At 39.6% G+C, this 22,281-nt stretch overlaps 1 protein-coding gene across 2 annotated transcripts in view; it reads left to right on the top strand.

Moving 5' to 3' along the window:
- Nucleotides 1-20,540, top strand: part of MED14 (mediator complex subunit 14) — a 37,748-nt gene extending 17,208 nt beyond the window's left edge. Inside the window, exons 12-31 of one of the 2 annotated variants that reach the window (XM_031051249.2) lie at nt 843-921; nt 2,474-2,633; nt 3,022-3,216; nt 3,789-3,923; nt 4,318-4,394; nt 7,120-7,280; nt 7,554-7,700; nt 7,786-7,877; nt 9,026-9,178; nt 9,400-9,669; nt 10,652-10,807; nt 11,369-11,480; nt 12,103-12,234; nt 13,236-13,412; nt 14,063-14,298; nt 14,775-14,954; nt 15,154-15,261; nt 15,685-15,810; nt 16,406-16,595; nt 19,953-20,540. In XM_031051249.2, the coding sequence (XP_030907109.2) occupies nt 843-921; nt 2,474-2,633; nt 3,022-3,216; nt 3,789-3,923; nt 4,318-4,394; nt 7,120-7,280; nt 7,554-7,700; nt 7,786-7,877; nt 9,026-9,178; nt 9,400-9,669; nt 10,652-10,807; nt 11,369-11,480; nt 12,103-12,234; nt 13,236-13,412; nt 14,063-14,298; nt 14,775-14,954; nt 15,154-15,261; nt 15,685-15,810; nt 16,406-16,595; nt 19,953-20,026 (2,960 nt within the window). In that variant the 3' untranslated portion in view covers nt 20,027-20,540. Of the gene's footprint in view, nt 1-842; nt 922-2,473; nt 2,634-3,021; nt 3,217-3,788; nt 3,924-4,317; nt 4,395-7,119; nt 7,281-7,553; nt 7,701-7,785; nt 7,878-9,025; nt 9,179-9,399; nt 9,670-10,651; nt 10,808-11,368; nt 11,481-12,102; nt 12,235-13,235; nt 13,419-14,062; nt 14,299-14,774; nt 14,955-15,153; nt 15,262-15,684; nt 15,811-16,405; nt 16,596-19,952 lie in introns of both variants that reach the window. The other variant, XM_005151728.3, reaches the window with a different exon arrangement.
- The last annotated feature ends 1,741 nt before the right edge of the window (nt 20,541-22,281 follow it).

The following is a 22,281-nucleotide window of genomic DNA, read 5'->3' as shown; positions in this document are numbered from 1 at the left end:
AAGCAAGATGTATTTAATATCTAAAAAAAATCTTTCATTCTGAAGTAATTTTGTGTGAACAATTCTGTTAATCTGAAAAGTTCTGTAAGTAAATAACAGTAAGGCAAATGAACATCCCATTGGGATCATCATCTAGCTATTTGAGTTTAAGGAACCGAGAAGTGAATCTTTATGCTGAAGAGTCCCGGTTCAGTTACGTATGTTTTACGAGAACAGCAGACTAAATATTGTTAGGCATCATTGCAATGCATATTCTTTATGACTTAGGATTCCTGGGTTGTGCTGTTAATGAATGTAGTCATTTCATATGGGCCTGATTAAGGATTGTATTATGTGACCTTACACATCTTGAGTTAACTGTTGAAGTCTTAACTTCAGGTTTCATATTACTCAAAAAAAGAAGGAAAGTGAGTTCTTTCAGTTTATTTGCCTAATAACATACTGCTGTGGTTTTACAAGCATTATGGATAATTTGTTTTGTATTAATCTCTCTCTTCACAATGAGCCGCACAGAGAAGATGCAACAATTACAAGTTACACCAGGAGAGGTTTTATCTCAATATAAAAATTTCTTTACAGTGAAAACAATAATTCACTGGAACAGCCTCCCCAGGGATGTGTAAAGTTCCCATCACTAGAGATTGTCAAGGTGTTAGATAATCTCTCATCTAGGCTCTCTTTCCCATGAAAGGCTGGACCAGCTGATCTTTCAAGGACCTATCCAGCCTGGGCTGTTCTATGATTCTATGATTAATTTTTAAATTAGATAAGACACATTAAAAAAGTCAGAATTTTTTTACCTGCAGATGTTAAGACCATTCACTTACTTGCTGTTCTTACAGATCAACTGACACTTGATGACATAGAGAAGTCTGTTAATGATGATATGAAACGTATCATTCCTTGTCTCCAGCAGCTCAAGTAAGTGACTTGAATGATTCACTTCGTTTTCATAAAATGAGCTACCGTATTTGTATTTTGGATGATCACGCTTCCATGGCTTTGTGTTTTACACAATAGGGCATATACTTTCTCACTGTTGTAAGTGGGTGGTGGAAATCCTGTTTTTGCTTGGAGTTGATTCCATAGCCCTCATTTAGCCCCCTTCCGCATAGCCTCATGCATTGGTATGCACATACTCAGCATGAAGTCTTTTCACTTCAAGTCAGTAGCAGATTACTTGCTTTTTGGGTATCTCGTTTTGTGTTCATGTTAATTTTCTATCTGCTTTATTCCATCCTATTTCTACAATGAACTGCTTGTTTCTCAGCAAGAGCATCTCTCTTCTCACAATATAGTGGAAAAACCAGGAAGTGGCCTAGGATGATTTAAATAATATCTGTTTATCTGCTAATTCTTCAGCCCTTGCTGGTTTAAAGCTCTAATCGTCCTTCTATACAGCCCTGAGATTTAACACAAGATACATTTGGCTCCCAAAAGAGGTTGTAGGAAGTAATACAAATACAATTTGCATCTGCATGCAAACTTAAGTTCCACCTGCTCCGTCATTTTGGAAATTCCCAGTACTCTGAGTTAATTGCAGGGTGAAACCTCTATTTGAAGAATTTTGCTTCTAAAAGAAGCATGATGACGCATGAAGTGCTGGCACCCTGGAGAAACTAATCAACCTCCCTTTGTTATAAATTATGTACTTGAGATAATTGCTTGGGTAGTGCTGCAGTTTTTGAGGAAGCTAGACAGATCCATGAAATGTCTTTTAGGACAGCTATAATGTGTCTACAAGAATAAATATGGTGTGTCATGGTGGAGGGATGCTCAGCACCCACACTTTCCATTGCTGTCTTCAGTGGAAGGTTAACTGAAAAACCAAGCCACACATTTCTGTGTGCCTTTCAGGCTTAGCTAGGCTTTCTGGCCTTTCATTATAGCCAAAATCTATTCGAATAGAACAAAGTTTGGTTCCAAACTTTAGAATAATTTGGTGTCTTGGCATGTGGTTCTTCATGTCCAAACTTACTCAGGTGAATGAGTTTGCTGATAACATAATGCAAAGTGACATCCAGCTTTAGTTACTTTTTACTGTATTGCTTACCAGGGTATGGGAACAAAGATTTTCCTTCCCATACCAAAAAATAATTGACGATCTCCAATTGTAAAATAACTGTAATCTGCATGGGTTTTAATTTGTCCCTTTGTTTTCTATATTGCAGTTACATATTGTAGTTTATAAAAATTCATGTATTCTTTCAGTAAAAAAAAATCAGGGCTTTTCTTCTTATGTTAACAGCTATCTTTTACTCAAACTGAAGACAAGATACGGACATAATAATACAAAAATACAAACTCTTCTCACAAATCATCTGTGTGATTTTTCTGTGTATAACTTGTGCAGCAATGACAGATGTTGACTTAGAATATGACTGACTTAATTTGACACTAATGCTCTAAACAGCAGTATACTAGAATAATTTAAAACAGCCTCAGGGTACTAATGCCTTTCTTTCAACACAAGGTTCTGGCTTGGACAGCAACGTTGCAAACAGTCTATAAAGCATCTGCCTACAGTGAGCAGTGAAACTCTTCAACTAGCTAATTATGCTAGCCATCCAGTGGGAAACCTTTCCAAACACAAATTGTTTATCAAACTCACTCGCCTTCCACAGTACTACATTGTAAGTAGCTGAAAAATGCTTCTGTCTTTTGCTCCCAGTCATGGATATGCCAGACAGTTTGTCTGTTGCACTGTTAACTATCATTAGGAACCAAGTCACCAATGTAATCCTCAACCCTCCTCTCTCCCTCCCTTCTTTCATTCAGTGGGTTTATTAAGGAGTCAGGCTTATAGAGAGGAGGGGGCATAAAGTTTAATTACTCAGCAGCCTTCTCAGCAACCATTCTCTTTATGTTTCTTGAAAGTTTATCATCTTTCTCTTCTTGGATCCTTTTCCTAGCCACAGGAAAAAGACTTGTGTCTTTTCTTTGAGAGGGAGAGGATAGGAACTGATGTAGACATATTCTGAGCTTGAGGTCATTTGAATTTGTTGTTTTGTTTTAATATAGGTTGTAGAGATGTTTGATGTTCCTGGCAACCCCACAGAACTAGAGTACAAGTACTATTTTCTCTCTGTGAGCTATGCTGAAGGAGATGACAGCCCTGCTACTGCACTTTTACTACAGCAGTTTAAGCCAAACATTGAAGAGTTGGTACTAGACACAAAAAGTGGGAAACAAATGAAAAGTGGTGTCAAGCGCAAGGTATGTGGTTCAAAAGCCATTGAGCTAGTTGTAGAGCATGAAAGCTAAATGTGTGTTCTGAGCATCAATACCAGCTTTAGTAGTGGTGTTTCAAAAATTTGTGTGGCTTACATCCTGCTTGTATTACAGCTTGGTTCTCTGGGCTGCTTCCCTAGGCAGATGTTGGGAAACTATTTTGAAACAATTGTCTTTTAATTCATGCCAGGCGTTGTCAGCTGTTGCAAAGAACCAAGGCAGAGCACTATGCAGAGGTAGCAAGAGCTTGCATACAGAGTGCTGGTATCTGCATCATCCGCTTTGTGCCATGTAGGTGTAGTCTTTGAAAGACTTGCAGGGGCTGATAAGTGTTACTTCTGGGGTCAGCCTGACATGGGTTAGTGATATGTAAATACTGTTTTAAGGAAGGTGGTAATTTTAAAATTACTTCAACTGAATTGTTTCTATCCTGAAGTACCAGATCTTTTCAGTAGACTGTGTTAAGAGTGTGATTCATTTAAAACTTGGATGAGTGAGATTATTCTCTGGTATCTTTTCCAAATGTGCAAGTACCTTTGTCTTTATTTTAATTCTAGCTATCTGGTGATCCATGTTCTATAGAGCCTAAGAAACCAAAACGGTCGGGAGAAATGTGTGCCTTCAATAAAGTGCTAGCTCATATTGTAGCCATGTGTGACACAAATATGCCATTTATAGGGCTACGTATGGAGGTATGTGTTAAAAGATACCTTGTTTCCTTCTTCCTCTCTACTGCTCCCCATTCTCTTGTCTAGATGCCACTGTTCAGCAAACTTGCTCACTTTGGAGTTCCCCTACCAGCTGAGCCTGGTTCCTCTGGTCTTGTTAGAGCTAGTTCTCTAATACCAAGCGCCATAAAAAGCTTGAAAAACTTAGAGAAAATGGAAAATAAGAATGAAAGACAGTCGTGGAAGGGGTTGGGAGACAGCTTTATACCAGATTTGCATAGACTCTCTTTTGGATTTACAATGCTTGAAGATGTGAAACATCTGTCTCCCTTGCTGGTGGTGGTGGTAGGGGAATCCTTGAAAACTTAATTTGTTTGACGTTTTGCTTGGGATAACATTTTTTCTTGTTCATTCCTAGTTATCTAATATGGACATTCCTCACCAGGGAGTACAAGTAGAAGGAGATGGCTTCAGCCATGCAATACGTTTACTAAAGTAAGAGGATATGCACCTGCGTATTCATTTTATTACTGTACATATGCTTGAGAGAAGGAAAGCATTGTTTGGAGAGTAACATTAAAAAATATCAGGCAGGATTTTGGTTTGGGATTTTTTTGTTGGTTTTGGGGGATTTTGTTTTGTGGGTCTTTTTTAATTGTGTGTCTTGCAGTCTCATATGAAGCAGTGTTGGAGAAAATAAAGTAAGAGTAGACACAGAGCCAACTATAATTTCTTTTCCTTCATTAGCTTAAACTTGGAAGGTCTGAAAACAGTCTGACAGTCCTCAATCCTAAAATCAAGGCAGTGCTAAGGAAGATATGGTGATGATACTTCAACATGTAATTGTTATTTTAGATCAGATCAGAGGCCTACACACTCTATATGTTATTTGACAATTACCAATATGTGATGCTGCCAATGAAAATTCAAGGAATCCCAAAAAAGATATCATCTGGACCAACTTCCTGCTCAAAGCAGGATTGATCAGCTGTGTTTTCCAATCTTCAAGGGTGTTTGTGCCCTCCCTGGGCACAGCAATCTCAAATGCTTGCTAGAGGGGAGTTAGTCACTTGATTGCCTGGCTAATACAGCCCAGGATGTATTGGTCTGTTGTTGCTGCAGGGGCATGCTGCAGACTCCTGTTCAGTCTGTATGCCAGGGCCCCAAGTTCCTTTTCTGCAGAGCTGCTGCCCAGCCAGTCAGTTCCCACACTGCTATTGCTCAAGGTTATTTGGGCCCAAGTGCAGGACTTTGCATTATTTTTGTTAAACTTCATGGGGTTCCTGTTAACTTTTTCTTCCACCCATTTGAGGTCTCTTTGAATGGAAGCCTTATTCTTCAGTGTGTTAAGTGCTCCCTTCAGTTTGGCATTATCCACAAACTTATTATTCTTTTGCGTTGTGTAGGTTATTGAAATAGTTAAGTATTGGCTTCTGGTAACCCTGAGGAATGCTAGCTGCAGCCAGCCATTAATTGCATCTACAACTGTTGACCACAGTGCAGTGGATCTTGCAACCCAGACAGTTTTTCACACTTCTCTGAGCCTGCATCAAGCCTTACCACTTAAACTTTGGACTGTGTTATGAAGTAAAACAGACTATGTCAGTTTAAAACATATAAAAAAACCCCCAAAAAAACAAAACTTCAAAAAAAACTTCTAGAGTAAACCTTAATCCTTTCATGCTGTAGAAATGTATAGTAATATAAAGGCATCAGTCTCTAAATGCACCAGGCCCTACCTTTTTAAATTTGCATATGAACAGAGTAGTACTGAGAATTGTGAGCTGAAGTTAAGTGTGGAATATGAAGTTTCTGAATAGATTCTAAAGGGACTTGAAAATGTGTGGGATGTTTTTATTTAAGCTTTATTTCATCTGGGATATGAAAAAATTAGTGGGTACTAAGGTAACTGGTAGGTCATTCATTGCACTTAGAACAAGCTTGTTCTAGAAGACAAACATTCATGAATTCAGGTTGCCATAGATCTTACTTATTTTAGAATCACAGAATAGTTAGGGTTGGAAAGGACCTTAAGATCATCTAGTTCCAACCCCCCCTGACATGGGCAGGGACACCTCACATTAAACCATGTCACCCAAGGCTCTGTCCAGCCCAGCCTTGAACACTGCCAGGGATGGAGCATTCACAACTTCCCTGGGCATCCCATTCCAGTACCTCACCACCCTCACAGTAAAGAACTTCTTCCTTATATCCAATCTAAACTTCCCCTGTTTAAGTTTTGATCTGTTACCCCTTGTCCTATCACTACAGTCCCTAACGAAGAGTCCCTCACCAGCAATCCTGTAGGCCCCCTTCAGATACTGGAAGGCTGCTATGAGGTCTCCATGCAGCCTTCTCCAAGCTGAACAGCCCCAACTTTGTCAGCCTGTCTTCATATGGGAGGTGCTCCAGTCCCCTGATCATCCTCGTGGCCCTCCTCTGGACTTGTTCCAACAGTTCCATGTCCTTTTTATGTTGAGGACACCAGAACTGCACACAATACTCCAAGTGAGGTCTCACGAGAGTAGAGTAGAGGGGCAGGATCACCTCCTTTGACCTGCTGGTCACAATCCTTTTGATGCAGCCCAGGATACAGTTGGCTTTCTGGGCTGTAAGCGCACACTGAAGCCAGCTTGTGTTCATTTTCTCATTGACCAACACCCCCAAGTCCTTCTCCTCAGGGCTGCTCTAAATCTCTTCTCTGCCCAGCCTGTAGCTGTGCCTGGGATTGCTCTGACCCAGGTGCAGGACCTTGCACTTGGCATGGTTAAACTTCATGAGTTTGGCATCAGCCCACCTCACAAGCGTGTCAAGGTCCCTCTGGATGGCATCCCTTCCCTCCAGCATATCAGCGGAACCACACAGCTTGGTGTCATTGGCAAACTTGCTGAGGGTGCCTTTTTAATCTTTTTTGTCTTGTTTCTCTGTTTAAAACTTTATATTGTGCATTTACTTCACCAGGAGATAAGGGCAGTTCAAGAGATCCATATAAAAACTTGCCTTAGCTCAAAGTGCTTTCCTAACACACTTATTACAGTCCTTGAAGAGGAATAGGATATCTCTCTATGCAGTCTAGCTGTCTTTGCTGTTGATTTGTTCATTCTCTCATGTCCAGACTTGAAACTCCTTCAGAAAATGTTGGAAGGTTGTATTTTTAGCTTTGGAACTGTACTGTGCCTAATTGCCTTTTTTTTCTTTTTTTTTTTCTAATCATAAATAGAATTCCTCCCTGTAAAGGTGTAACCGAGGAAACACAGAAGGCTCTCGACCGATCTCTTCTTGATTGCACTTTCCGATTACAAGGTAGAAATAATCGCACGTGGGTGGCTGAGCTGGTGTTTGCAAACTGTCCACTTAATAGCACTTCATCTCGGGAGCAAGGTAAGTTTTATTTAGGAAAACTGGTACATTTTGCTTCTTTGTAGTTTACATTTTCTGTTCCAGTAATGTTTTGGAGTTATTGGACAACTGTCTGCTCCTAAGATTTCTAATAAGCCACAGTGTACCTGAAAAAAAACCTTTGACTGCTGAGTTGATGCACTTTTATTATTTAAATATACTTCTTGGTCACTTGCTGCTGTTCACTCATAGACTATATACCACAGTTTAGGAACCACTAGTTTAATCAGCATTTACCATCTCCTCACACTGCAGGACCAACCCGTCATGTTTACCTGACGTATGAAAACCAGTTATCTGAACCAGTTGGAGGTCGCAAAGTTGTTGAGACGTTCCTTAATGACTGGAACAGTATCGCTCGGCTGTATGAATGCGTCCTGGAGTTTGCACGGTCCCTACCAGGTACAGAAATCACCTGCTGTTTATGAAAATTATGTATTTACAGATCACTGCTTTTCTCACTGTCTTTTGCCTCCTTTCTTCAAAGACATACCCAACCACTTAAACCTGTTTTCAGAAGTTCGTATCTACAATTACCGAAAACTTATCATTTGTTATGGAACTACCAAGGGGAGCTCAGTAAGTAACTCTTAAGTGCACTTAAAATGTATGTTTGAAAACACAATGGGTAGGGCTAGAGTTCTCAGATCTCTGCTGCAAAATATGTCTTTGTAATATGTGATTGTGGAATTAATATTGATGAATGTAGAAGAGAGTAGGAGAGGGTGCCAGCTTGCTAATTTGCTAGGTTACTACATGTTTAGAATTTTTGAGGATTTGTGTAAGATGCTTTAAATTGTGGGAAGGACAGTTGTGTGCTTCTGATTGATGAAAGCTGGTGTGGCAGCCTTTTTCTTAGAGACTTATGGTAAGTGTTGCTGCTGGTCACTGCTGTACTAGGGTATATGGATATATATATAAGCTGAGTGCCTAATTCTGCCTTAGAAGAAAGGACTTTTAAATGTAGTATTTTGCTTTCAGAAGAGAAGATCCTTCATTATTTTGTAGTGGTGCTGTTCCCTTGTTTAGATCTTTAGCTTACGCTGCAGTATTTGAATTTACAGCTTATTAATTACTTTGTAGTTAACTGGCTACTTGCTCACACCCTTGCATTGAATGCAAAGTAGAGGAGGAAGTGCACATGTTAGACTAAGAATATATTCTTGTGTGCAACTGATGCAAAGTAGCTGACACACCTGAAATTTGCTTCCTGGAAGGTTTTTGTGTTCGCATTCTAAGCTGAATTTTTAAGAGTATTTCTGTGTGCATTTTACTGGTACAGTTAATAAGTAGCTAGAGTAGCAGTGTGGATTCTGTGTGTGACTTCCTTACATGTTAGCATGTCTAGTTCTGAATTTTTTGTGATATGACTGAGAAAACCTGTCCACCTCCAGAAGCTCATTAATCAGTTCTCTGCAGCATGAATCTCTCAAGTTCAATTTTCTGTATCTTGCCTTTGGCAGAAAAGGCTTTTTTTCTTTCTGTTTGACTTGCTAAAATAGTTCTCCAGTTTTGTGGTTGCCAACAATCCAGCTAGCTAAATGGTTGTTAAAGCTAACAGCACTATTTTTTTCCCATAACTTCAGCAACTTCTCAGGAAGGTAAATTAAGAATCTGTAGAGGTTTGATGAAAAATGAGAGGAAAAAAATAAAGCAGACCAGCTTTCTTGTTATAACCTCATAGCTGTTCTAGTTTCCAAGACCATTTTATGTTCTTAATATTGCAGATCAGCATTCAGTGGAATTTCATACTCCAGAAATTCCACATTTCACTGGGAACTGTTGGCCCCAACTCAGGTTGCAGTAACTGTCACAACACAATTCTGCACCAGCTCCAGGAGATGTTTAATAAAACACCAAATGTGATGCAGTTGTTACAGGTAAGGTTTTAAAACTTGTCTCAATCAAAGTGCAATATGATAAAGAGCTGAATTCGGATTAAACTGTTCTCTTTGAAATTACATGTGTGTGTTGCTATCTATGGATCCCATTTGCAGAAGGTGGCTTGGGAAAATTGTATTCCCTCTCACCATGTCCCCATTTTCCCTGAACTTTACTTAAAAGTAAGCTACTTGATCTCTCAATATCTTTTCTCTCTCAGGTTTTGTTTGACACTCAGGCTCCATTAAATGCCATCAACAAACTTCCAACTGTGCCCATGCTTGGTCTGACTCAACGCACCAACACTGCCTATCAGTGTTTCTCCATTCTGCCACAGTCACCCACGCATATCAGGCTGGCGTTTAGGAATATGTACTGCATCGACATCTACTGCCGGAGCCGTGGTGTTGTGGCAATACGTGATGGGGCATACAGTCTTTTTGACAACAGCAAAATAGTTGAAGGATTTTACCCTGCGCCTGGATTAAAGGTGACTGTTTCTGTATTTTCTGGCATATTATAAGCAAATGAGCTTCCAACAGGAAGCATGGGTCTGATGTTAAGAGCTTTGTGGAACTTTTTTTTTTGTTTCCTAGACAGAAACTTCTCTTTTAAAATGGCTTCTACCATTGTGTGGCAGGAGCCTGTATCTTTTCTTCTGGATACACTACTGGTTTGTTTCTCCTGAAAAAATGCCCATTGACAGAATACCTGAACTGGGGGCAGCTTGTAACAGTGCTAGTTTTAGAGGACTATTGGAAAGTGGCACCCATTGTGAAACAGGATAGTATGCTAAATTTTTTTTCTGACAGTTGCAACTGAATACTCATTCTCTGATACTTCATGTAGCTATCTTAAAAGGCTTTTTCATGAATTCCAAATGGAAGGTTAATGGGAAGAGGAGGGGGATTGTAGATACCAGTGGAAAGCATAAGCTAATGAAAGTAGGAAGGTAAATGAAGAAATATTTCAAGAGGGTGGGGAAATTCCTCTGGGTACAACAGAATACTGTGGAGGAGGCACCCTGGACTTTCTTACCCAAATGGGGCAGTTGTAGGTCTGTTACAAAAGCTCAGTAGGTTCTAGATACTGCTGAGTTGTTCTGGAACAGCTATTTTGGGGGGTAGGCTTTTCCTTATTTTTCAGGAAAAAACAAAAACAGTATATGACAAGATATTTCATATTAATGAGCAAGGTGTCTTGGTTGGTGGTGATGCAAGATGCCCCTTTTTTAAAAGAGAAAGGGAATTAAGTTTAAATATCCACTGAGAAGCTCTGTTTATGAACTGATCTATTTTTCAGACTATTCATACTGCATATAATGAATGCCCCTTAGTAGTTAGTTCTAGAGACCTGCCTGTTTCTTACATGCTGTAGCTGATAAGCATAGTATTAAAGCTCATCAAATACTTTGCTCATTTATGTAATAAAATTTAAATGGGAAATTGCTAACAAAAGTGATTTTTCCACAGACATTCCTGAACATGTTTGTTGACAGCAATCAGGATGCACGAAGACGATCTGTAAATGAAGATGATAACCCACCTTCTCCTATTGGAGGAGACATGATGGATTCTTTAATATCGCAGCTTCAACCCCAGCAGCCACTGCAGCAACCACAACAACAGGTACCCTCCAGGCAAAATAAAGGATGATTATTGCCTTTCACAATTGCAGGTTTCTAAGAACTTAAGTTCTAAAAAGATTAGCAGTAAAAAACAGAAAGGGAGACTATAAAACTGCTCTGCTGTGGAATTCCCCTTGGGGCAAAATGTATTAATTTATTTTGCTATTTCTCATTCCAGTGTAAATAGTCAATAGCATATGAGGAGCAGCTTTAGAAGGTCACATGAGACTTGTTGCTTTAGAAGCAAAGGACCGAGGGAGGGAAAATGACTGTTTAAAATAAATGATGGGAGAGGGAGTCAGGAGGCTTTGATGTTATGGGGTGGCAGATAAAAGAAGTGAGGTGTAGAGGTGTTACGTCTTGAGGAAAAACTGCAAAAATGCACTGCAAGAATAGTGAGCACTGAAGCAAGGTGGTGTAGAGAATAAAGCTACTATGTTGATGGACCTGTAAGATTTCTTAGGCAGGGACCCAACTCTCTTTGGCATTCTTGTGCACATACTTAACTTTAGTTGTAGTACAGAATGGTAAAAAATTTGTTGTTGTTTGTTGACAATTTCAGCCATTTGCAAAACAGGCAGGAGCATCGGGAGCATACCCTCTTACTTCACCTCCCACCTCCTATCACAACACAGTAACGCCATCTCCATCTATGATGCACACACAGTCACCAGGTAAGATGGCTGAGAGTTTATGTGCTAATCAGGTGCTGGAAATGTAGACGGAGCTCTTTGTGCATCCCTTTTTTTTTACTTGAGCTGTGTTTGGCTCCAAGTTAGCCAAGAGAATGCACCCTATATTGTGGAAAAATAGCCAAGTCTTGCCATACGTGTTTTCGAAAGTTACATTTTGAAGCTAAAACAAACAAAAATATCCATGAAACTGTAATCTCTAAATGTGTAATATTTGGGGCTGTTTCATTCTTACAGCTTACAACTTGCTCAGATCAAAACCTGTTAATTTTAAATACCTGCTTCTCCAGAAAAGCTTTTTAACACCAAAGCTTTCTGCTCCCAGCTGTTATGCACAACAGCTGAAAATAAAAGCTGGGAAATGGCTGGGCAGGGGAAAATGCCATTCTTCAAGACAAATAACTTGGAAAGGTTCCTTTGAGTATGGAATCAGTTTGGACAATATAACACTTACGCATGTACAAACTAAAGCCTTTGAATGCAAAACAAATTCTTGTGAATCGTGTTTGCTATCTCCCCAAAAAAGGAGATAACTGTGGCAATCGAGAGAAAAAAATTACATTTCCCATTTTTCTGTTCTAATTTGAGTAATGTCTTTGATTAGGAAATTTGCATGCTGCAAGCTCACCTAGTGGAGCTTTAAGAGCACCATCACCAGCATCCTTTGGTCCAACTCCTTCACCTTCCTCTCTTGGAATCACAATGGGACAGACAGCTAACTTTGCCAGCCCACATGGTGAGTTTTTTACTGGCAGGTGTATATATTAGTGACAGGGAGCAGATTTGCCTCTTGAAATAAAGTCTTTAAGAGCAGACTTTGGTTTTGTAATTAGCTTAAGTCATTGTTTTCATATGTGTGGGTTTAAGCCTTAGCAGTAACCAAATTGGCTACATAGCACATTAAATTGTTCCTAATGTTTTAAAAATTGACTGTCAGTCACTCTTTCCTGCTTACTAATGTGGGGAAATTCCATGTGGTCTTGCAGCAGAACACTGGCTGCAGTTTTTAATCAGCGTTGTCTCTTGTTAGATTAGTTAATGTGTTTTCACTGCTTGCATTTCCTGGAAAAGTTGCTGGAACAGGTTAGAAATTCAAACGTTTGCCTTTTGAAAACATTGTCAGAGTCTTGCTGGTTTGACTGGATGTGAGCAATATGCTTTTAGATTGTTGCCTTTTTTCAGTTTGTTTGGAAAGCTGCCAAAGCAATTGTTTGTTATAATCACAGTGCATTGGAAACCATTCCATAGATCACAATAAATGAACAATTCAGACTGTAATTTTAGAACACCAGTTTAACTGTCAAAATGAAGAAAGTGAGTAGTTGTGCAACAGACTGTTAAAGAAGCTTGTTTTGATCAGTCTGTGTAGCAGAGTACAAAACCAAAGCTACTTCCAAGGAAATAACTGCAAGATACTGAACAGGTAAGGAATGGTCTAGCTGAGGCTTTCATTTGCCTAAGGAGCAGTTGAGGTCAGGTCTATAGGCAAGAGCTCCTCTTAGTTTAGAACCTGCTACATGTTGAACAGGCCCATTTGCTGTAACATTCAATTATATTTTACTTTTTAAAAAACACAACCAGAAAGACCTTGACTCTGTATCTTGTGGGTTTTTTATATCACTTTTTTATATATATCACTTCCATGCTTTGCAGATTTTGGTAAGCCTTTTTTAAATTTCTGTGTTACAAAACCTTGTCATTTGTTAAAAAATAATAACAATTTTGTAACATCTGTAGGTACAATAGACCCAAGCTCCCCATATACTATGATGTCACCCAGTCAGCGTGCAGGGAACTGGCCAGGATCTCCTCAGGTCTCTGGTCCATCACCAGCAGCACGGATGCCTGGAATGTCACCAGCCAACCCTTCCCTTCATTCACCTGTCCCAGATGCCTCTCATTCCCCACGAGCTGGTACAAGTAAGCTTTCTTATTAGTGTTAAGACTGTGAAACACTAATGTTAAGCATTTCTGCTTCTGTTCTTTTTGGTAGTTTTGTGCATCAGCCTAATGGCCCTTACTGCCTTGTGCAGTAAAATATCCAGTGAAATGAAGCCTATTCTGTCCTAGTTCAAACTGGAAAAATAATTGAATCATACAGCAGGATTGATATGTCTTGATGCACTGCAGAAACAAGTCTTAAGCTACTGAGCTCTGTGACTGAGAGAAAATTCTTTGGAATAGGAACAATTATAAGCTTATTTGCTTACCCCCATACTGACTTTTCACATCATAGCGTTGTTATGCTGCTTTTGCACGACTGATTTAGCCATCTTTGCATCTCATTGAGTTTGTTGTACAAGCCTGCTATCTGCTGGCACTTTGCAGAAAGAGGAAAAGGAAGTAGGATTTTTATGTTACTGAGATTCTCTGCATGGGTGGAGGGTCGAAACGCTAATTCTTTGTCTATCTGTTGGATATTACTAGACAGCCTAATTCTTAAATAGGAAGGATTAAGTGTGGGCCCAGATAACTCATTGCTTGTATAGTGTTGGCAAATTAACACGTATCTTATGCTACAGCTGAAATACTTCCTTACTACAGTCCTTTTTCCTTGTCAACAGGTTCCCAAGCAATGCCAACCAGCATGCCTCCACCTCGTAAACTACCTCAGCGCTCTTGGGCTGCATCCATACCTACAATCCTCACCCACAGTGCCTTGAATATTCTGCTGTTGCCCTCTCCTACCCCTGGGCTTGTACCGGGACTAGCTGGCAGCTATCTTTGCTCCCCTCTTGAGCGATTCCTTGGATCAGTTATTATGAGGAGGCATCTTCAGAGGATCATACAACAGGAAACGGTATGATTTAGGTTGTTTTAATATTGACCTGTGAGTATGATCTCAGTGAGTTCTTCAGGCTTCTGTACTCTGTCTTTCAAATCAAGCACAAACTGAAATGCTTTGTATTTGCTGTATGTCCATTGGGGAGTTAACTAGAGCAGCCACAGGGTTACTGTGGATGCCATTACTTAGCAGGAGTGTCAGTGAAATTAGGTATTGGTTGACAGTAACTGAACTACTCAGTCATGAATGTTGCTTTAGGATTTGGGACAGACAGTGTGCACCTCTTCACTTCTTTGGCATTGATTCAGTGACAGAAAAAGAAGCCAAATCTTGCATAAGCTTCGTTCGCAAGGCAATTTTACCTGTATACAACTATCACATATTTCTCTCTGTAAAGAGGGCAGATTAGTCACTGCAGTCTTGGACACGAATTTGTGCATGTACATGCTATTTACAAATGACTGATAAATGTGCTGCTTCCTTTTATGCAGCTACAGTTGATAAACTCCAATGAACCAGGTGTAATTATGTTTAAGACGGAGGCACTGAAGTGCAGGGTTGCTCTCAATCCCAAAACCAACCAGACCTTGCAACTGAAGGTAACACCTGAAAACACAGGACAGTGGAAATCGGAGGAGTTACAAGTTTTGGAGAAGTTCTTTGAAACAAGGGTGTGTACTCAAATCATAACTGTTTCAATTTATGTGCATTACTTTTAATCTCTGGTGCTATTTTGAGTAGTACTGTTGACTTTCATTGGCATATGTAAGGCCTGCAGAATATAAAATGAACAGCTGTGCATGCTGGTTACCATAATTAATGATACAGCTATTATCTAAATAGGCAGTACTAAATAGTGTCTTTCTTTAGGTTGCAGGACCACCTTTTAAAGCAAACACCTTAATAGCCTTCACAAAATTACTAGGAGCTCCAACGCATATCCTCAGGGACTGCGTACACATAATGAAACTTGAGCTGGTAAGTTAACTCCTGTTTAGTTCACCCAACTTTGGTTAATATATTTTGAAATAAAAGGTGCTGCATCTTTCTCTATAAACACATACATTACTCTAAATTTATATATATGTTACTTGGTGTTAATAAAGATGTTTCAATTTCACTACTAGCCTTCCTGGAAACTCTCAGAATTTCTCCTTTAAACTGGTGATTTTGAGAAACCTCAGGCACATGACTGCATAATAGGCACATACATTAAGCTGGCTGGAATCTTTCTGATTGTATTGTTTACGCTATGCTCAGTTCTTTCCAAGTCATTTTGAAACCTGGCAGCATTTGCAAGTTTAGCTAGAGAGACACATTCTACTTTCTAACACTCCCCTAGTTCATCACCATGTATGTCACTGAGGTGAGATCTTTCTCTGTGCTGCTGTTTCTTAACAGTTCCCTGATCAGGCGAGTCAGCTGAAATGGAATGTGCAGTTTTGTTTAACAATTCCTCCCAGTGCACCACCAATTGCACCTCCAGGAACACCTGCTGTTGTGCTGAAATCCAAAATGTTGTTTTTTGTAAGTAGAGCTGTCTGTTTCAAAATTCTGTGGGCTGTGTGTCTTTGAAATCATCATGGGTTAGTAGCCAAACATAAGCATGCGCTATCTGACAACTGTAATAGCTAAAACTGGTTTGCCATTTGGAAGCATCTCTTTTTTGAGTTCAGTTAGTATTCCTATTCTCCCTCCTATAAAAGCGAAACAGCTCTTCATGTTTTGTGTTCTTGGAGAGATGTTGACAGTATATAAACTTCAGTTCCCTCTGGGCTGCAGGTCCTTCAAGTGTTCAACTGCTGGATATGTTTTTCTTCTTGGAGGCTCTAACCACACAGATTAAGCAATGCACAGATTTGCACTGATGGGAAAAGATAGGAGGAATGTGATGTTTAGAACAGATCTACCTTAGCGTCATCTCTGAGGCAGTGCTCACTGTAGGGTACTTTTGAGAAGAAAATAGCCTGATTGATAACTTTCCTGTTACAGAATCGACATCTGAAAACTGAGGGGGTGGAAATGCATGCTGTCTGTAGGCCTAGAGTATTTAACTGTATCAGAAGTTGCACTGGAGTATGTGGTCATTTGGTTTAACACACTTTTTGGTTCTTTCCCACAGCTCCAGCTAACACAGAAAACAACAGTCCCACAGGAAGTTGTTAGTATTATTGTCCCAATTATTTATGATATGGCTTCGGGTACAACGCAACAGGCTGACATTCCCAGGCAGCAGAACTCTTCTGTTGCTGCTCCAATGATGGTTAGCAATATTCTAAAGAGGTTTGCTGAACTGAATTCGCCACGAGCAGGTACTGTACATGTCCAGTAGATACATTCTCTTCACCCAGACATCTGTGACAAATCTCCAGTGTCAAACTAAACCTCTCTTAAGTCTGAATTCTTCTTGGTTTCTATCATATTTCTTTAGTGATTATAAACTCCTGATGTGACAGGCAATAAGTAAATTAATATAAGTGCTGGCAACATATCAGAAGGTTACACTGATGATGTAGGCTAAATTTTGCTGTTCTGCCTTGAGTGATAAATGCATCTCTTGTTGGCCCAACTCTTGCTGCACAGCAGGAGTCACACTTTTTAACAAATGGGCCCAGAATGAGTCACAAGAAATATGCTATGGCCAAGTATTAGTTTTCATGGCTAATTCTTAAGTTACTGAGCTTAACAGTAGAATATAAAGGGACGTTAAAGAAGTTATTGGAACTTGTCCATGTGCTGTGACTGATTAAAAAGTAACTGGACTGATGGTATACGCCTTTGTCTGTGCACTAACAGAGGCGCATACAGTTTTGTCCACCAAACGTGCTGTGAAGTGTTTGAGCTAAATAGGTTGTTCTGAATGTTCACTGGCCCCTAGGTAGTGCACTGTGGGTAATGTGCTTTGATTTCCCTCTTGTTTGTCATGGTTTTCAGTTTTTTCTTAATATCTGAAACATTGAACAGCAGTAACAGGTTCTTTGGGCAGCATGTTGTCTGTAAGCAGTGGCTTGGGGGCTGTTAATACACAGATGGCTCATAAGAACAATAACTTTCAGTTCTGCTGTAGTTACATGCTGAAGAAGTCTTTTTCCAATAACCCAGTGAACAGATTGAAGTTGTGAATCCAGAGGTTGAATTCTACTTCTGTATAATTATTCTACTTGTCATTATGCAGTAATTTTAACTATGCTTGATGGTTTATTTTGATCGCTAGAACATAAGCAATGTTCATCTCAAATTGGTGTGGATATGCGTACATTTCTTAAAATTGTGAAAAGATTTAAATTAACACGCATTTTCTGTTTAACATATAGTAGTAGTGTGAGTAAATATGAGAGAAAGTAGACTTGAGAACATGTGAGTTTACCTGTAGGAGTTCTGTATGTGGTACAGAACTTGGTTTTGTAACACTTTTGTGTCGAGATAAGTTAACTAAACTTCAGGTGTTTCATTTGGAAGGTGCTTCCCCACTGAGTTCCCCTAGCGTGGGGAAGGGTAGATACTGGTTTTGCTGTTTGTTATTGCACTGAGTTCTGTTTTAAGGTAAATCCTCCACAAAGTGCTGCAGCATAGGGAGTAATTGCCAAAGCTGCCCTTGAGTAACCCTAGTGAGATGTCATCTGATGATTGTTACAGAGATCAGGACAGACAATTTTTGTTTGTCACATGTTTTGAAGTAGTTTGGGATTGTGGTACAGGGAGCAGAGAACAGAGAGGGAAAGAAAAGCTTATCTAAAGAGCTTGTGGCCACAAGTACGACCTTGTCCAGGCAAAGAAGAGGACTTTCCTAGTAGTCATTTCTCTGACTTCTAAATGAAAGAACTAGTCTGTATGGATTTTTTTATTTATTTAATTGTTTATTTCCAACACCACCACCCAGCCAAAAGAGTATCTTCCCTGAGGACACTTGAAATGCGTTTTCCTGTGTTCTTACTGTCAAAACTTGTATTATTATATCTGCTAAAAGAGAACAAGATACCTTTGCCATTGAAAGAGGATTGGAGACAGCAGATGAATGTAGATAGTTGGGAGACTTCTATACATGGGATATCCCAGATGCGTATCCTTTCTCTTCTGATGCTATTGTGCTGTACCCAGGATTTTCCTACCTGTGTTAGCTCTTCTGTTGCACTCAGTGCGTTTTGCTTGGTTAAGTGAACTTTGCACTGTTTGAGTCAGAAAGGACCAGGGCTTCCCATCATGCACGTATATTACTGGCACTTTCATTGTAACCCATAATCAGTGTTGCCTCGTTTTGGCTGTATCCTTTTTACCTTTCTCTCTTTGTGAGAAAGTATTTTGTATTCAGCTTAATTTTCCTCTTAATAAAATGGTAGTGCCTGAAAAGTAAGTTCTTCTGGAAGAGTTTTCTTTTCAGATCTGTGGGCAAACACATTCTGCTGTATTTAACAGTAAAATGTTGACTCATTGTGAGTGCACTGGCTTTCTGAGATCGCTTTACCTATGCCTCCATGGGAAAAATATTTTATTTGGGGGAAATAATGATATGAACTGAGATGGAACCAATGCTCTGAAATAATAGGGTTAAACTTGAGCTGTAAGTCTACAAGCTGCATTATGTAGTGGACATCAATCTGGTAAGGAAATGAAAGTCCCTGCAGATGCTGAAGGTGGCCCTTTAGAGAGGAGCTCAAGGGTCTTGTGACATGTCTTAAAGTACTTCATGACTAAGCATTTTTCATTGTCTGATCTTCAGTGATGCAGTGGATGGTATTTAGCCCAGATATGTAGCTTGGGTATGATAATGACTTGTCCAAAATTATCTTGGGAACCCCTAGTTTGGCAGTTAGGATAAATGCATCCCAACAGGTTCTGCTCCTGTCTCTTTGCTCACACTGTTGCTCCTTCAGCAATAAAATTCAATGTCTTCTCATTGCTGTTTCTTGACATGTGCAGGAAAAACTCAGCCCACAGTGACCACGGTATGATAGAAGCTATTAATTGTATTTTCTTACCAGGAAACAGTAGATGAAAGTTGCACCTGCCTAATACTTCACCTTTTGTTGTTCTAATTAAACCCTCTTGATTCTACTGGTTTTAACTTTTTTAAGCTATTTCAGAATGTGTGATTTTGTCAAAAAAAATACTGGTATTCAAAACTTGAGACAGCTGTGGCTGGGTTTTCCTCTCTGTATTGTATCTCAGCTGTTGGAAACAAAAGTCCATTTGTATTTTATTTTGTATTTGGATGTCAAGGGCAGAGCCAGAATAATTTGGTTGAAAGAAACAGTCTTCTGACTTTTGCCCAGTCTTGGAATTAGAAATGTTTCCAAAACTAGGCTTAGGACAGAAAACATCTTCCAGCTGTTTCAGATTTGAGTCATTTGAAATGTTTACTTTCTGCTCTTAATCAATACAAATAGGACTTGGAAAAGTGTTTCTTTTTCTTTCGAAGATGTAGTGCTTTTAATTAATAGTGTACAGAAAAATACAGATTGTAGTACCACGTACAATAAATCCCAGCATAGACTCAATCTGACATTCAAAAGTAATGAAAAGTTAAAAGCTTCTTGCAATTTCATGACCAACAAGAACTGTCCTGCTGGGAAAGCCGAAGCTACTTCCCTTAAAATCATTACAGATCCTGCTTGTTGGGGTGAAGGCCTGTGTGTGGAGTGATGCTAACCTGTTTCTTTTCCCTGTTCCAGGTGAATGCACAATATTTGCGGCCGTTCGTGATTTGATGGTTAATCTTACGCTGCCCCCTGGTGGGCGTCCGTAGACACTTTTAAAAGAAGGCTGAGAGACAAAACCGCAAAAAATAATAAAAAATAAAAAAAGCCTTCAGTTAAAAGAGGACGTTTTATTTTTTTTTTTTTTTAAGAGCTAACTATAATAAACTGGCAAACTTTCAGGGATGCACTTTCATCAAATGAGTATCACCACGACTTTTGTATAGTGCTGTTGTATAGTGTGTTTTAACGGGAGACACTTCAGACTAGGTAATAGATTGAAGTATCAGCTTGCTGGTAATAGATTTAATATTCTGTTTTATACTATAAAGATTATGAAAATGCCAAACTTGTTTGTTTTTTCTGTTTTTTCTTATGTTTTGGTGTAATAGTCTTTTTTTAAGGCAGGTCTGTCATTTTTGAATACTGTAAAACTGTGACAAACTTTATATTGAAGCTGTATTTTAATATGACTGCTTTGAATCCTTAAACAATTTATTTGGGCTTGTTGTAAACATGTCCCCAAAAAGCAATATTTAATAAACTGGATTAAAAAATCTTAAACTGAATGTGGTATAATCTTAAACTTTATTTCTCTCTTCTGTAGCTACTGGCCAGACCTTCTGTATTACAATTACCTAGCTATCTCTGTAGGTGTTTCCACACACATGTGCTGCTAACTTAAAAAAACCCACAAAACAGAACCTTATTTATTCTGTGGGTTTGATTTGTTCCAACTCATAGGATGCAGAGTTTGTTCATTTTCCTGGTTGTATAAATAACCAGTAATTACTTAAAAGAGTGCTTTGTTTCTTACAGTCATAAGGAACTACATACGTTCTGTCCCAACAGAAAAGATTAGTGGAAGAAAGGACCTTCTTTCATCTGTCACGGAGTTTGTAGCTGTAGATACCTCTGTATAGATTCTTATTTGTTTTATTGTAAAGGCAGGTAAGGTAGAGGCTTGAACTGTATACTTTGAAATAGAGGCTGATCCAAAAAAAGCTGATCCAGAGAAGAAACAGCTGCACATATAACTTTTTGAATTGGATGTATGTAGAGAACTTTGTCAAGGATGAATGAAGGCTCTTGTAACTGAGTAAAATCTCCATCCTTAGGAATTACTTAGTCATTTAACCATTTGTCTTCATGGATCAGTGTTCTCCACTTTTTTACTGTGTTCGAGTTGGTTTCCTGACTTCCTGGGAGAGTAGCTTTCTGCTGTGCTGCCTCACTCCCTTTGCAGGGCTCTGTCAGGTCGCTGCTCAGCTGAAGGATGCTTTAAACTAATTTTAAAAGCCTTTTGGTGGATGTATCCTAGCCTGCCTTGCTGGCATTAAGGCTGCCCATTGCCCCTACAGCTGTTGCAGCTCTCGCCTCCTTGTGAATGAATGAACCTCTTTCAAAGTTCTTGCCATTAGAAAGAATCTTTTGGTTGGTGTCCACTGCAAATGTCAACCTTGAACCTGTGAGTTTGGGTATTGGTACTGTATCACTGCTTCTCTGACCTGTGTGTATCTAGCAGGTGGTTATGCAGTTTCTGCTTCTGATATACAAAACTTACCCACTGCAGAGAAAACCCTAGCACTGTTTTAAGTGCTTAATCTTTAACTGCTGCTATTCAGTTTTTCTTTCTATCATTTCACAACTAAACTGATGTTTTAACATTGAGAGCTGATGCAAGCTGAGCCACAGTGACTCTGCATCCTCTGGTACCTGCAGATTGTTTCTGATAAACCTGCCTGTGGGACAAGAAACATTTAATTACATGAAGGAATATAGCAGTTCTGAACTGATCCACAGATCTGGCATAGCAGTGTTAAGCCAATGTCAAATGGGAACACAACTCTCTCACTCTCCGAAAAGTTCCCCCAGATGACAGCAGGGGAATGATGCATACAGCATTGAAAGAGACAGAGAAAAGCACTCCCATTGTTTGAAGCTGATTCTGCAGCAGAGTGAGGGATGGAGGGGGCAGCTGGGGGGCTGCAGGCCAGCATGGGCCTTGCTGTGCTTTTGACACACACCTCTGTGGTGTCAATCCCACAAAGCGGGGATGGAGCCAGTTTGGCTCAGGGCTGAGAGCTGATGGTGGCATTTCTAATGCTGCTTTGTATGGGAGTTCCTACCTCGCTCTTCAAGGTAGATTAGACCAGATTAGACTAGACTAGTTTGTGATGTTTCAGTTGGAAGTGATGTACAGCAATCCTCTAGTCCAACTGCCTGACCAGTTCAGGGGTGACTGAAAGTTAAGGACATTGTCCAAGTGCTTCTTAAACACTGACAGGCTTGGGGCATTGAGGAC

This window comes from Melopsittacus undulatus, chromosome 2 (genome assembly GCF_012275295.1).
Source record: "Melopsittacus undulatus isolate bMelUnd1 chromosome 2, bMelUnd1.mat.Z, whole genome shotgun sequence".
In the NCBI taxonomy this organism is placed as follows: domain Eukaryota; kingdom Metazoa; phylum Chordata; class Aves; order Psittaciformes; family Psittaculidae; genus Melopsittacus; species Melopsittacus undulatus.
This window is presented reverse-complemented; position numbering and strand designations above follow the sequence as displayed.